The sequence below is a fragment of the Heterocephalus glaber genome, unplaced genomic scaffold, assembly GCF_053883595.1.
Source record: "Heterocephalus glaber isolate CG9 unplaced genomic scaffold, H.glaber_assembly_v1.0 deba00001543, whole genome shotgun sequence".
Taxonomy (NCBI): domain Eukaryota; kingdom Metazoa; phylum Chordata; class Mammalia; order Rodentia; family Bathyergidae; genus Heterocephalus; species Heterocephalus glaber.
Genome location: NW_028258336.1, coordinates 6,940,084 through 6,956,675, shown reverse-complemented (window position 1 = coordinate 6,956,675; position 16,592 = coordinate 6,940,084). Strand labels below are relative to the sequence as shown.

At 35.2% G+C, this 16,592-nt stretch overlaps 1 protein-coding gene across 4 annotated transcripts in view; it reads left to right on the top strand.

Annotated features, from left to right (window-relative positions):
• Positions 1–16,085, top strand: part of Ipo11 (importin 11) — a 213,613-nt gene extending 197,528 nt beyond the window's left edge. For all 4 annotated transcript variants that reach the window (XM_021242972.2, XM_087189573.1, XM_013078962.3 and 1 more), the window contains one exon: positions 14,726–16,085. In XM_021242972.2, the coding sequence (XP_021098631.2) occupies positions 14,726–14,890 (165 nt within the window). In that variant the 3' untranslated portion in view covers positions 14,891–16,085. The remainder of the gene's footprint in view (positions 1–14,725) is intronic.
• Positions 16,086–16,592: the final 507 nt, after the last annotated feature.

Here is a 16,592-nt window from a genome sequence, read left to right as displayed (position 1 = left end):
TCTGCAGTAACATGAGATATTGACTTAGAACTGGAAATGGATGACCTTTTTTGAGGAAGCTGACCTTTTTTAGTCATGTGAGTCATATGTACCAGTTGACTAACAGTGGTTTTGTAATTGGTTTGGAAATTGATCTTTTTCTCATTTCACTATGAATTTTTTCTTGAACAAAAAGCAATGCTAGTTTTCAGAAGTTGGTGCAAACTCATTTGTAGTGTTGAATTCCAAGAGTACTGGCTGTGGTTACTTCATTTTTATGTGAACCAAATCTTGATAACTTTAATTCTTTGAAACTTAAACTACAATGATGAATAGTAAATAGTGTGGCAGATATTTTGAAATTCTTAGTGTTTTCTAAGTAATTGTCATAGTTTACATTTTTGTTAATCACAGTGCCCACCTTCCTCAGCCTTTCATTTGTCTTATGTAGATTACTCAGTAGTGGAGGCACTGTGGTTGAGCTCTTTGTTTTGTGCCAAGACTGCCTACTAAAATAAATACTCACCTTATTTAAAAATATGTGTATATGAGATCATTGCATGTTTTACAGCAAAGTTAAGCCACAGAACTAGTATTTCCCTTCCCAGAAGTAGTGAGTTAATTCAGGTCTTAAAATATGGCAGTTTCTTATCTGCAGATGGTCAAGGTGGAAAGTTTTTGTTCTTCTATTCATCCCCATCATATTCTGTCATTTTATAAATGATTGATTTACAATTTGATGAAGTAGTGGTCCCAGTTTTTGAAAGAGATTGAAGGCACTGACTGACTCATTAAACTTTCTCACTTCTATAGATTCTCATTCAACATTTCCTCTTTATAGTACTTGCACTTTTCAGTGCTTCATCAGATTGCTTGACCTTGTGGAGCATTTTATCAAGAGACTTGAATGTCTCATAAGATTTGCACAATGACCTAGTTTCCTTCAACTACAGAGGCATTGGAGCAATAAGGAGATAGAAGCAAGCAGGTGTTTCCTATGGATGGTTCACATTTGAAGCTTTCACATTGCTCAACCTTATTAATAAGCTTATGGGCTGAAATAAATGATATTCAGAGAACTCAGATATTGTATCCAAAGATGACATTTAGATTGCAAATAGAAATCTCATCTGATTTTTCTCACTGTTTCTTTCTTCTTTCTTTCTTTCTCTCTCTCCCTCCCTCCCTCCCTCTCTCCTTCCTTCCTTCCTTCCTTCCTTCCTTCTTTCTTTCTCTCTTTCCATCACCTATCTCCATACATAATAGGATCTGTGTATTGTAGCATATAGTTTTATAGTATATTCTCGCACAAAATAAATAAGAATGAATATTAATTATATTTTTGAGAAGGAGTAATAGAATCAAAGGCATTGGGTAGAATACTTACAGATATCTAGATGACTGCTATTTTCTAATTTAATCACAACGTAAATGGCACATCTAAATATCCTATTATACTTTGTTAAGTAGTTATTTTACTTTAATGATAAGATGAATGAAAGGAAAACATTTTTTCTGTTATCTATTAATGTAGTTATATGTTTAAGTTGGTTTTTGTTTTAATGTAAAGAGATTGCCCTATTGTTAGAAATCGAAAGAAACTAACTCTTAATTTATTGTTAAAATTGGTTCATAGTAAATATACTCTCACAAACTGTGTAAAGAATCATCTCAAAAGTCAGCACATTTTTATAGGGTTCTAACAATTTTTTGGTACAATATTTATCCTGCTTTTCTCTACATTTCCTATTTATGGTATTTTATCATTCTCACAGCTTTCTGAATAAGCTTGTGACTAAGATTAGCCAGTGATACCCTTGTGATTCTCTATGTTTAGTTGAATCTAAGATGATCAAAAAGAAAAAAGATCTAATGAGCACTTGGTGTCAGATCTGAATAATATAATCAATAAACTTAATTTTGTATGTTATATATACTTTATTACTGGAATATGTAAATGTATGTGAAATATTTACAAAAACTGAGCACATATTTATTCTCACAAAGGAAGGCACTGTTTTCCCAGAGTAGAAATGGAACTGTTTATACCATATTATTTGACAACAATGAAGTAAAATAGAAATTAAACATTGAGAAAAATATTGGTCACTTAAAGGTTTTTAAGCAGTATTTTGAAAGGGAATCTTCAGTTTTTAACTAGATGATGTATAACAATGAGATTTTTACATGTGAAAAACATGAGCACAACTGTTATTCATAATCTTAAATCGTTTTTTTGTCAAACAAGAAAAAAAAAAGAAAAGCAAATGCACCCAGAACTCATTTCAAAATGTGAGAGAAAGAAAAAAGTCAACTGTAGGAAACTAAAAGCATTATTTTTTTTATAATGAATTGGGGGCAGAAAATACTAAAATTGATGAGTAAAAGTTTTTTTTTTCTTAAATATCAATATCAATAAAACAGACAAAACTAGTTGATCTAATCAAAGGACGAGGAAATGAATATAAATATAAAACTTTAAGGATTAGGGCACATGATCTTTCTGATTCTTGATATATTATATTGCAGCTCTAAACTAATAAATGGAAAATGTCAGAATGAAGAATTTTTTAATAAAATATTAATTATCCCTTTTCCAAGTCAACTTAGGTTCAGGTAGAAACAGATTTATTACCATGGAATAAATGTTTTATAGCACCCTCTCACTCCAAAATAAAGCCTCTTTTAATTTTTTTTTACATTGTTTTTTTTTTGTTTTTTTGTTTTTGTTTTTTTTTTTTTGAGACAAGGTCTTGCTGTGTAGTTCAGGCTGACCTTGAACTCTATAGCCCAGTTTGGCCTTGAACTCATGGCAATCCTCCTGCCTCAGCCTCCCAAGTGCTGGGATTACAGGCATTTTTAATAATTTTGATATGTTCATTACAAGTAGTTTTATTTAAATATTCAGCCACTTCTAAAATTTTAGTTGAAATGCATTTATGACATCCTTTAGCAGCAGTTTGTCTTCCTTTTCTCCTTCTTTACTCTTTTCCTCCCTCATTCCTTCTTTTTCTTTGTACCTTGCTTCCTTCCTATCGAATTAAGAAACTGATAATCCCGTAACAGTTCAACTATTCTAGAACCTAAAAAAAGAATGAAACAGAGAAAACTATTGATAGTTTTCCTTTATAAGAATAGATGAAAAAAATAAAAATTAGTTCAGGGTTAGCATTCCTTATTCAAAATGCTTGCAACCAAAATTCCTTCTAGGTGAAATTGCTGATTATATAATACAGTGAAATATAATGGAAAAGTTTGTTTCAAAAAATAAATTTCTCAGCAAGAGATATATATCCCAGTAAGTAATATGATGGGAGCTGAAAGCTTGGACCTCCTTTAAAGACAACACTGTATGGGTTGAAGCATATATGAAAAGGCTTCAGTTACTCCAAAAGTATTTGTCTTAAAGTAATCATTTAAAAACTAAGCAATCAAGTGAGCCAGGCCATTCACTGACCTTGTATTACTCAAGAGTCAGGAATTCTGGGTACCTAATTTTATTTTAACTATTTTGACAGAAATATTTCCTAAATGATCATATGCCTCCTTAGAGGGCCAGAATGGACATTACACATATGGAAGTAATGAAAAGAGAAAAAACCAGAAATTCGGAAATCTGTTTTCTAGTTCTGCTTATATAATTAACTTGAGGAAAACCAATCTTAGATGTCACTCAAAGCTGGAGACACAAGTTTTTCTCATCTCAGAAATAAACTTGCCAGGCTAGCTACTTAGAAATTGTATAATTGAACATTTATGTAAGCTTTCAGTTTTAGAGCAGCTTCTCCCTGTACCAAATAGCCACAGATGGATGTACTTTTGTATTCTTCAGTCCGTTTTGTGACATAACCTTTTTATTTTAGAATAATTTTAGATTTACAGAAAAGTATCACAGATAGTATAGTCTCTATATGCTCCACGCCTGTTTTCCCCTAATGTTAATATTTTATGTTTCATTTAAGAAATATACAAGACACATTTACAGAACTAAGAAACCAGTTTAACTAAACTCCAGACTTAGATTTTACTGGTTCCAGGATTCAATCCAGAATACCACTTGTTCCATTTAGCCTGGGTCCTTTGTTCTTGTTTTTTTTTTCCCCTCTCCTGTCTCTTTTGTGGTAATGGGGGTTGGGTCCACACTGCACTGAGCTATATCCCCAGCCCTTTTAGTTATTTTATTTTGAAATGGAAGCTCTCAAAATTGCCCAGACTGCCTTAAACTTGTACAAAATCATCTGTGTTGATTTCCTAAGTGGCTAGGATTACAAGTGTGCTCCACCACACCCAACCTGGGTCCTTTTAAGCAGTTCAAAAAAAGGTCTAGGGACTATAGCTCAGTGATAAAAGTGTTTATCTAGCATGTATGAGACCTGGAATTCAGTGATTCAATCCCAGTATTCATAAGAACATAAACACACACACACAACTCCAGTTTCTAGTTTCAAATCCTGCTCTGAATAATGTTTGATTTTGGCCATGTGATGCCATATTATTTTGATTATTCAGATACCTTTGGAAGTTGGTGCCTTATAAACTACCTTTTCTACCCTCTATATATTCCTTTTTCTCTCTCTTTTTTTTTTTGGTACCGGGGATCGAACTTGGGACCTTGCGCTTTCGAGGCAGGTGCCGGAACCACTGAGCTAAATCCCCAGCCACCCCCCATATAGTCTTGATGGTTAGTTGCCAGATTACTGAGCTCTGGATTGTGACGTGTTCCTATCCATGAACAAGACTAGAAAGAATCTAAACTAAAGCAGATTAAAGATTGACTGTTGTCCTATTATGATTGTTGTATCTGCAAGTGATGCACATGTGTGTTATTTCATCGTGCATTCACAGTAGAAGAGAAAATTTGAGTTAGAATGTGGATTTGATACCCTAGATCATAGAGATAATATGGAGCCATAGTTTGTTACTCAGGGAAAGGTAACACCATACCCCTCAAAAGGTGAGATGGTAATAAAGATAATAGAGATGAAAAATCACTTAGGAAAGTTTGTTATTGATTTTTAGATGATAGAATTAACTTTCTTCTGCATCCTAAAAACATTAGGAAGGAAAACTCCAGGCAGTCTATAATTATTATATAGTGGGTTGGAAGAGGCAATGCATAATCACTATGCCTCTTAAAAACTACATGGAGCCAGATGTGGTGCACACCTGTAATCTCATCACTCTGTTAGCCTGAGGCAGAAGAACCACAGATTCAAGCCCATCCTTGGGAAACTTAGTGACTTGGCATGACCTTGTCTGAAAATTTAAAGAAAAAAATCAAAAAGCTGGAGGTGTAGCTTAGTGCTAAGGCCCTGATCAGTTCAATCCCCAGACTGGAGGGAGGCGGTGCGGGGGCGGGGGGAGGGGAGCAAAACAAACAAAAACTACATGTGGTGCATCTACTCTCTGGGAACATAGCTTCTAAGTTGGGGGCAAAGACAGTGGTATATAATTTGAAATTGCTAAATGATTTTTATCCTTTTATAAACATACACTGGACAGTTATTGGTATATTGTCATATTGTCATATGTACCTGGTCACTGGAGAACAAACTAAATTCAGAAATAGGTCCTGAGACATGGAAAAAAATGGAAACAAAGTCTTTGTAAATAGGAAAGGGTGGAAGGGAGGGCAGGGGAATAGGGAAAAAATAAGAGCCAAGATACATCATATAAAGGTACAAGATCCCAATGATGAATGTTACTGTATTATATACCTAAAATGTACCAATAAACTTAATGGAGAAAAAAAGTAAAAAAAAAAAAAAAAAAAAAAAAATTCTAGGTCCCCTCACTGCAAGTTAGTATCAGGAAAAAAGAAGGAATAATTTTAGATAGTTCCCGTTTAACATAAATTTTATCTACTACCCTCAAAGGTGCACCAGTGTGTAAGCTTATTGAAAAAAAATGAAAGGAAGAAGTAAAGCTGTCTTTATTTACAGATGACATGAACCTATTTCTAGGAAATACCGAGGAATTCATATATACATACATAGTCTGTTAGAATTACTAAACAACTACAGCAAGGTTGTGGGATACAAGAGCAATATAAAAAGTATCTGGAAAAGGGGAAGGGTCTTAAGTGCTTTTAAAAAGATTATTGGTGGGCCGGGAATTTAGCTCACTGGTACTGCTGCCTGTCCCACAAGTGCAAGATCCTGAGTTCGATCTCCAGTACCAAAAAAAAAACCCAAAAAACAAAAAAAGCTTATTGGTGCTGAATATTTGTAGGTGTCCATGTCAGAAACAGGATGAACATTAGGATAGCTGTCATGGAATTTAATTGTTGAATAGAATTTTATGGCAGATGGAAGTGTCATTTGGGGGAACAGGGGCTCCAAGAATCTGACCCCTTAATTGAATAGGCATGATAAGATAGGAAGTAGTTGGTTTATATTGTTATCGCTTGTTCCCAGTTCCAAATATTCAATAGTCTTAACCACTGGGTTGGTAGGTGACAGGACCATGGATGAGTCAGATGCAGAGAAATTCTACAAGTCATATTTATTCTTTTTTTGGTACCGGGGATCAAACTCGGGACCTTGCGCTTTCGAGGCAGGCGGCAGAACCACTGAGCTAAATCCCCAGCAAGTTATATTTAATTAATAAGAAAAAAAACCCTTTATTTTTAAGTTCACATGCTAGCAGAAGAAATAATATAGAGGGTCCCATGTACCCTTTAACTCAGTCTCCTACAATGATAACAAATAGCAAAACTATACACAGTATCACAGCCAGAATGTTAACACTGATAAAAGTCCAAATACAGAGTATTCCCATCACAGGAATCCCTCATGTTGTTGCCCATTTAAGTTAAACCCACTTCGCTCCTGCCTCTGTTCCTTCCTTTTGGTATTTCAGATGTTTTTCTGTTAAAACATGGGCATTTTTGGTATTGCGTATGAGATTAAATTTTATTTAATACATTTTGTATGTGTGTTTGGTACTGAGGATTGAACCCAGGCCTCACACTGAGCCCTTTTTATTTTTTATTTTGAGACAAAGGCTTGCTTTGTTGCCCCAGCTGGGTTTGAATTTTTGATCTTCCTGCCCCTGTCTCCCAGAGTGCTGGGATTACAAGCATGTGCCACTGGGTATAGAAAGCCAGTTCCCATGTGTCCTTTCCCTGATACCTTCCTGGGTTAGAGGAGACTCCATGCTTCCCTGGTGATCTCTACCAATCCTGTTATGGGAAAAGTGGATCAAATTCTTGTAACAGCCTGGCATTGGGCATCGGGGCACAGTTTTCTCTGTGATGTTAGGTGGAAGTAGACCAGTTATCGTCTAAAGGTTTTCTCTTCATGAGCTGTCCCATTTTGGTCCTTTGTCTTGAGAGAGCAGACTTTTGTTGGAGCTTTTTGCCTTTGCTCTTGGGCATTTCCAGGTTTTTGGCTTCTAAAGTTCTAAGCATGGATGTATGAGGCAAGAAGAAATCTGGGCTTAGGTGTTGAAGTAGAGTTTATAGGTGTTGGAAGTCTCTATTGCTAACTACCTTCCCTCTATCTTTCAGAATCCTCTTCTGTTTGTTTTGTATGTAATGTCCAGGGGGTTTTTTTGTGCATAATGAGAATTAGAAAAATATTTTACTGTGTTATTTTGGAAGTGAAAATTTCCATCACATCTATCTTTGTGGGTATATTTCTTCCAACAGCAGGTACAGAATTTACTTAATATTATTAGAAAACTAATTACTTTCTCAAGAATACACTGTCTAGAGCCAGACATGGTGGTACACACCTGTAATCCCTCAATTCCAGGAGACTGAAGCAGGAAGATTGCAAATTTTGATCAGCTTGGGCAACTGTTAGTGAGACCCTGTCTCATTGAATGGATGAGGATGTAGCTCTGTGTAAAGGCCTTGGGTTCATCCCTAAGGAGAGGGGTAGGATGGGGGGAAGGTGCCTAGTAAACCTAGTAGGTATTCTCTAGTTTTTCACAGTAAAATCAGATAAAGTTTATTATAAGTTATGTGGTCATTATTTGTACAAAGATAATAGTTAAGTTATTTGAAAATATCAGAGACATGCCTTATTTCTGGTGACTGTAGGCACTATTACAGCTATAGTTCATGAGTTGGAAGGACTTGGTGAACATTAATTTCAAGCTGAACTTCTTAGTACTCATAACAGATAGTTTGTTACAGGTAATTCCTGATATTTAAAAAGGTCTATATACTCTTTAGTGAAAGGTCTGATTTTTAGTAGTTAAAATAATATCGACCATTAGTGCATGTTAAGAGAACCATTTTATTTAATTTTTATTTTTATTAGTCCATGTTTGCAGTATATAATAATTACATTCATCATGGGGAGTTGGTACATACATACATACATAACACAGTTTAATTATTTTTTTTCTTCCCCTCCTCTCCCTCCATCTTGGTCCTCTTCCCCTTTGCAAAAGATGAGGAAAGCATTATTTTTATGTTTATCTTCAGTTTCTATACATTTTGTAGAATAATGTCTTCAGGCTTGTGGACCCAAGTCTTGGTGTCTGAAGTTCATTTTTGTATTTTTCTACCTGTCTGCCAGAGTAATAAGTATTGGAATTATTCTATGCCTTGGATTTCCCAGGTTTCAATCATATAAGGGGTTTAGGTTCAATTTCTTAGACCTGTGTCTCTGCCTCTCAGTTGTATTTTCTGTTTGTAATCATTATTTTAAAATCTATTCATGTTGCTCTATTCATGTTACAGTTGTGACTGTAACTCAGCTATATTGGGCACAAAAACTTATGTACTTAAATTAAGGCTTGCAGATGTGCATGATTATTGATAAGGAGATAAATGAGCAGCTTACCACAGTGGTAGGTTTTCTGTTATTAAATTATAAAGAATTTAAGTAATAATCATACTAATGGTAACAACACTGTCAAAAGCTAAGAACTTTTTTTTCCCTTAAATTCTTTTATTGGTACATTTTAGGTATACAATACATTTACATTTATCATTGGGAACTTGTACCTCTACATGATGTATCTTGGTTCTTATTTTTTCCCCATTCCCTGCTCTCCCTTCTACCCCCTCCACCCTTCCCTATATAAAGACTTTGTTTCCTTTTTTTCCATTTCTCATAATTTTTCCTTTCCCTTCTTTCCTTTCCCCTACCCCTCCCACTTCCCCTATCCCTTTGGACCTTTTCTTCCTATTTTGCATTATCAATTATTCATTTTAATCATTGGTACATTTTAGGTATGCAATATAATGACATTCATCATTGGAAATTTACACCTTTACATAATCTCTCTTGGTTCTTAAACTTTTATACCTTTTACATTGTTACAGACTATAGAGAAAATAACTTGATATTATGTCTTAGGAGTCAAAAAATTTGTCTATGTCCTTTATTGTAGTAATTTTTCTTAAATAGATATAGATATCCCAAGAAAATAAGTTGAATTATAGAGGAAAGGCTGTAGACATAATAACATGGAACAGTGTTTGTGGCAGGGTATTTGATATTATTTTAACTACATAGTTAAAATTTTATTATACAGTGGTGCCTCCATTCATGAATGCTTTTCTTTGCAAATAATTTGGTTCTCAAGCATTTGGCAAAATTTTGTTTTTGCTTGCAAACTCTGCATCAGATGACAGACATGACTGTGGCCATCTTTTTCACAAAACAGGAAATGTGGCCATCTTTTCCAAAATTGTAGAGCAAATTAAGTTCATGAACTGAGGTACCACTGTACTGTGATCACTTTTACATAGCTATAACATTAAAAAACTATTAATAGATTAATTGATTAAATTAATAAATTATTACATTAATAGATTAAAATGTGTTAGAATTTTTATTGTAAATGCAAAGTGTAGGACTAATAATGTGGTTTGTGTGTGTGTGTGTGTGTGTGTATGCCAAAGATAAAAAAAAGACCAAAAGAAGATTACAGGTAATCCCAGCACCAGTAATCCCAGCACTCTGAAAGGGCAGGAGGATCACAAGTTTGAGCCTAGGCAGGGAAACTCCTCATGACTCTATCTCAAAATGAAAATTAAAAAATAAGCTGGAGGTGTAACTCTGAAGGCCCTGGGTTCAATCCCCAGTATCAGAAACAAAAGCACAGAACTCAAAATATTTTGTCATTATTATCTTTAGGAAGTAGAATTAGTGTGTTTGTTTGTTTTAATTTAACTGTACTACTTTTGTTTTCCAAATAGCCCAATGAGGCAAGAAGAGTAAAATTTTTAACTTTTTTCATTCATTCATTCATTGATTTTTTTCCATTAAGTTTATTGGTACATTTTAGGTGTAAAATACAGTTACATTCATCATTGGGATCTTGTACCTTTACATGAGTATCTCGGTTCTTATTTTTTTCCCCTTCCCTTGCCCTCCCTTTAACCCCTCCATCCTTCCCTATTTGCAAAGATTTTGTTTCTATTTTTTTTTCCTTTTCTCATATTTTTTCTTTTCCCTTCTCTCCTCCCCCTACCCTTCCCATTTCCCCTACTCCTTTAGACCTTCCTATTACACTATCAATTATACATTTGTAATTACAATATCAAAATTTAGAAAACATTACCACAGATTTTACAGAATTTAAAAGGATATAGAAAGCATATTACAAAAATCTTTTTTGAAATAAATTTGACAACTTCAATAAAGTACCTTGGAAGACAAATTAATGAAACTGACCTTGGAGGAAATATAAAATTTCTGGAGGAAATATAAAATTTGAATAGCACCTATTAAACCTATTTCCTAACTTGAAAACCTACCTGTATGACAATAACTGGCTCATATACATTTTAACTGATGAATTATATCAAACATTTAAAGCAGAAAAAAGAAGAAACTCTACACTGGATAAAGATAATAGAAAAAAAAGTGTGAACATAAATAAAAATTTGTTTAACAAAACAAACTATTAGAAGTCAGATCTGGGAGTATGTAGAAAGTGATTTTATTATAGGGATGGCAATGTTGGTTCAGCATTGGAAGATTCACCCCAAAAGTCATCATTTTAACAGAGGAAAGGAAAAAGCCATATGATCCTATCAGTAGTTGGAGAAAAAGTATTGGACTAAATTCTACAGCTGTTCATGGTAAAAGCTATCAGGAGACTAGAAGTAGAACAGAACCTTCTTAACAGAAAAGACATGTACTCCATACTTCCAGCAAAAACGCCTTACATGAATGGAAAACATATGATGCTTTCTCCCTAAGATGGTGAGGAACATGGGCAGATATGCCTACTCTTCATGTGTCCATTAAACTTTGAAACATAGGCCCAAACCAAAATAGTCTGGCAATAAAAAGAAACAATTAGCATAGGATTGTCAAGGTAGAAGTAAAATTATATGTAGATGAAATGATCATCTACAGAGAAAATACTAAGACATCTCTAGGAGCCCCTAGAACTTGTATTTGAATTTAGCAGGATTAGAAAACACAAGGTATATATAAAAATTCAGGTCTGTGTATACTTGCTATAAATGAAGAATTGGATATTGAAATTTAAGTTATGTGGGAGTACAAAGGACCTAGAAAAGTAAAAAGAAAAAAAAAACAGTGTTGGAAGACATTTATTACCTAATTTTAAGACTTCCTCTAAAGCTACAGTAAACAAGGCAGTGTTGGCATAAGGAAAGACATATAGTTCAATGGAATAAAACAGAATCTAGAAATAGAACCACACATATATGGTCCACTAAGTTTTGAAAGATTATTTAACATAAACATTTTATAGAACATAAACTCAAGAGCAGAGGAAAAGATAGTGTTTTCAGGAAATGGTACTAGAACACCTGGTATCCGTATGTAAAAAAAAATTAACCCTTTATTTCCATAAAAATAACTTGAAAGGATCTATGAACCTAAATATAAAAGACTAAAACTAAAACTTTAAGAAGAAATTATAAGGGAAAATGTTCATGAATTTCGGGTAGGCAAGAATTTCCTAGGATACAAAAACATGATGTATAAAAGAAAAAAATTGATAAATGAGATTCCATCAAAATTTAGAACTTTAAATGACATTGTTAAGAAAATGAAAAGTAGTCCTTAAACAGACCATATTTATAATGTGTATAACCTATGACCAGAATATATAAAGAACTCTTACAGCTCATTAATAGACAACCCAATTAAAAAGTAGTCACAAGAACATGATGAATAGCCAGTACAGCACAAGGAAAGGTGAGCAACACTAGAATCAGAAAAATACTAATCAGTACAATAACAAGATTGTATTATACACTCATTAGGGAGATTAAGTTAAAAGTTTTAAAAGAACAGATGTCAGCTTTGGTGTGAACCACTTAGAACTTTCTCATACTGCTAGTGTGAATGTAAAATGATAAAACCATTTTGGAAAACAATATAGAAATTTCTTCTATTACTCTTAAGAACCAACAGTTCTGTTCTTAAGTTTTTACTTAAGATGAATGAAAACACATGTTCACAATAGATTTGTACATATAAGTTGATTATCCCTTATCTGAAATTCTTGGGACCAGAAGTGTTTCAGATTTTGTTTGAAATCCACTTGATCTGCAAAGAGGATAGCTACTCCTACTTTATTTTGGGTTCCTGTCACATGGAGTATCGTTTTCCACCCTTTAACTTTCAGTCTATAAGTTTCTTTTTGAATTGAGTGTGTTTCTTGTATGCAGCATACTGTTGGATCTTGCTTCTTGACCCATTCTCCCAATCTATTTCTTTTGATTGGTGAATTGAGACCTTTAAAATTGATGGTTATAGCTGATACATATTGAATTATCATTGTCATGACTTTTTCTTTTTGTTGGATTCTCTCCCTTTGTGTTTAATTTCTGTCATGCCCAATGGATTCACTTTGCTGGTCTTCCTGAGGTTGTGATCCTCGTTGTCTTTTCCTAGGTTATTGTCTAAAATTTTTTGGAGTGCAGGTTTGGTATTCATGAAGTTCTTAAGGTGCTCTGTGTCATGAAAGTATCTTATTTCTCCATCAGTTTTGTGTTTTGTTTTGTTTTGGTACTGGGGATTGAACTTGGGTCCTTGCACTTGCACAGCAGGCGGCAAAACCACTGAGCTAAATCCCTGGCCCTCTCCATCAATTTTGAAAGATAGTTTTGCAGGGTACATCAATCTGGGTTGAGGGCTGTTTTCCTTTAGGGCTTGAAATACATCACTCCAAGCTCTTCTTGCCTTGAGGGTTGAGAAGTCTGCTGTGATTCTGATGGGCTTTCCTTTGTATGTAATTTGTTTCTTGTCTCTAACTGCTTGTAGAACTTTTTTCTTCTGTTGGGTTTCTGGAATCTTAACAATTATATGCCTGTGTGTAGTTTTTTTTGATCAAGGCTAGTTAGAGTCAATGAAGAAACAGGAGAGAGTGCAGATGACATAAAAAAACTGTTCACAGAAGTGATGGCAGAAAACTTCTCAAGCAGGGGAAAAGAATTTGACATACAGATAGAGGCATATAGGACTGCTGGATTGATTTCTCGTGGTCCCTTACAATTTTAAAACAATTCTTCTTTTCCTGGTCACAAATTGTAATCTTATCTTCTATATCTGAAATTCTGTTCTCACATTGGCTCATTCTGCTGTGTAAGCTTCCAACAGAGTTTTTAATGTCCTGGAAATCTGTTTGCATCTGTTTTATGGATTCCATTTGTTTCCTATGTTGGGATTCCATCATGTTCCTCAGCTCCTGTCTAAACTTGTTAGTCATGTCTTGTACTAGGAGCATAATCTCTGCTATTATCTGAGAAATTATTTCTGATTTCATTTTTTCCAGATCCTCTTTTGTTGCCAGTTCAGGGAGTCCAGGTGGTTGAGTATCAGAGTGTTCCATCTCCTTTCCCTTTGGGGTTGCTGTAGGTGATCTGGAAGTCTGGCTTTGAGACTTGTTTATGTGTCTTCTCATTTCGACAGGGTGGGGGTGGGGTGCTGCTGGTGCCAGTGCTGCTCACCTCCTCTGTGCTGGGGACGATGGTACGGCAGCCTGCAAGCCTCCTCCTGAGTGTTGGGAGCAGCTCACCTCCTCTCATCATTGATTTTTTTTTTGAGATAAGGTCTAGCTATATAATTCAGGCCGGTCTTGAACTCATGTACCCCAGACAGGCCTTGAATTCACACCAGCCTGAATGCTGGGATTACAAGTTTGAGCCACCATGCCTGGTTTTAAAGGTTTTTTTCTCAACTAAGAACATGAATATAAATAGCATAGCGGCCTAGGGTAGGCCCCTTTCTCCTCTTACCCAGAGGGCATTACTGAGTTGCCACAATTGATCCTCTGATTGTCCTAAGGAGATTTCAGGACTATTGTGTTGAAACATTCTTTAGCATGTTCTCTTCCTTTTCAAATGCTTACTACTAGAATTTGATGCTTTAATGGATGAACTCTCTGTTCTTGGGAAACCGGGCTAATCAGAACAGCTTATATTCAGTAGGCCCTGAAAAAGGTAGGTTGGACTAATTGAGTAAAATTTTTTACCATGAGACTTGTTTTTCACAGTACCAGGAAATGAAATGAGCTTTGTACTGAACTACACTACAGACCCATCTATTTTTTTTTCAGTAGGATCTGAGTTTCTAAGTTGTCCAGGCAGAGCTAAAACTTGTCCTATCTCTGCCTACAGAGTAGTAGAGATTATAGTGTATACCACCTTGACTGCGTACCATTTTAGAATCCTTTGTAAAAAGAGAGGCAGAAACTATTTAGTTATTGAGGAAGAGATTACAAAGAAATACAGTAAGTTATATGTAAGAGAAATTTGTTTCTCTGACACAGTCTGGCTCTTCTCTATATCCCACAGCTGGCCCTGAAGGACCCTGTGCATACGGTGTCACTGCAGCAGTTCGTCTATGAGAAACTCAAGGCACAGCAGGAGGTCCTGGGAGAACAAGGCTTCCAGTCTCTCATGGAAACAGTGGACACAGAGATTGTCACCCAGCTGCAAGAGTTTTTGCAAGGATTCTAAGAGCACATGCCACGTGACTGCCACCTTTCTGAGACAAGCTGAATAACCCAGTCTGCCAACTGTTTGTGCAAGCCTGCTGAAATGAGAGGTCACTTATGTACGAATATGAAACAAAGACACACACTTTTTTAAAACTATAAAATATAAAGATAAATTGTAAATTCCACATAACTAAAATCACAACCCTATTCCTCAGAAGAATTTAATTTTATATTTATAAAGGGGCCCTGTATTTAGTAGAGGTATAGTTATTGACAATAGCTACTTAAGTTCCTGTTAAGAGATGACACTTTGATTATCTTTTAATCATGTACTCTGGAAGAGATGAAGGTTAATGTCTGAGATGTTTTTCTGCAACCAAAATTAGTTAAAATTGGCTGCCTTATCTTTTCTTCCCCTAATGAAACAAGTTGAAAAATTGACAGAGCTGTTTAGATGATTCAATTAAAAAATGTGTGCACCAGGCAAAAATATATAAATAGTGACAAATATACATTCCCGAGATTATCTTGCAAGGGAGTTGTGTTCATCTGACATAGAAAACATGTTTTATTAGATAAATGCTTTTATTTTCATTGTAGTAATCTGGCATTTTTTTCTTGTTTTATTTTCAATAAAGACATTTAGTCTGTAAGTATACATTGTAAGGCCCAAACACAAACCTGTGGTACTGTAGTACCAGGTGAGAGACCTATGGTCATGGTTTGGTCCTTTTGGTGTGTATTCCTGAAAGCCAGAAGCCCTGTGAGCACTGAGCAGCTCCCAGTGCCCCCGTACTGTGTCAGTCCACATGCTGTAGTGGCTGTTCAGCATTCGCCCACCTCAGGTCCCTCAGTTAGGGATGCATCAGGGCCTCAGAGGACCAGCAGGAGTCCCCAGGTTACCAACACTGTGTAACTAGTCTTCCTTCCTTTTTCCTCCATCATACAGTTCATAAAAAGGGGAAAAGGACAAAATAAAGCCTTACTTTGTTTTATTTGCCATTTATCATAAGGAACCTTTAAAGCATTTTTAAGGAAATACAAGCAAAGTTGGAAACTGTCTTATCTTTCTATAGAAAGTTCGGTACAATATGTAAGTGTGAGAAACCCACTGCCCCTTTGTAAGCTGTAGAACCCAAAATGTCTGGGGATATTTGATGATTTCAGCAAGGAAAGAAAATATGGTCCAAATTAAATTTTCCAAAGATACCTCACCTTGGGCTGACTTGTGATTATGTTTTTTGCCTTAACCAAAAAAAAAGAGTTCATAAAAATTGCCAGTGAATTATAGAGGGTGGTTTTCTTCTATACAGTGGACCCTTGGTCAGGTTACGACCAATCTGACATATGAACAACTTGGGTTATAACCAGAATTTTAGTTTTAACTTACGAACAGAATTTTAGTTTTAAGTTACAACCCAAATGCCGGCCATTTGTGCTTCCAGATAGTCTCAGATACAAAATTAACCCTTAAAGAGTTCTGGAACAAACATTACAACATTCTTTTCTGTGTGGGGTTAATTGAGAAATCCTGAGCCAATCTCTAAGTATGCCTACGCTCTGCCTAAAAGAAAGTGTGGCCTAAAATTATACAGGGAAGAGACTCTGAAGGCTGTATAGAGGAGCCTGAGCCTTTAATTGACCAACTTGAGTTATAATCAGCCTTCAGGAGTGAATTGAGTTTGTAAGTCTAGGGTCCATTGTACTTGGGTCTGGTTCAG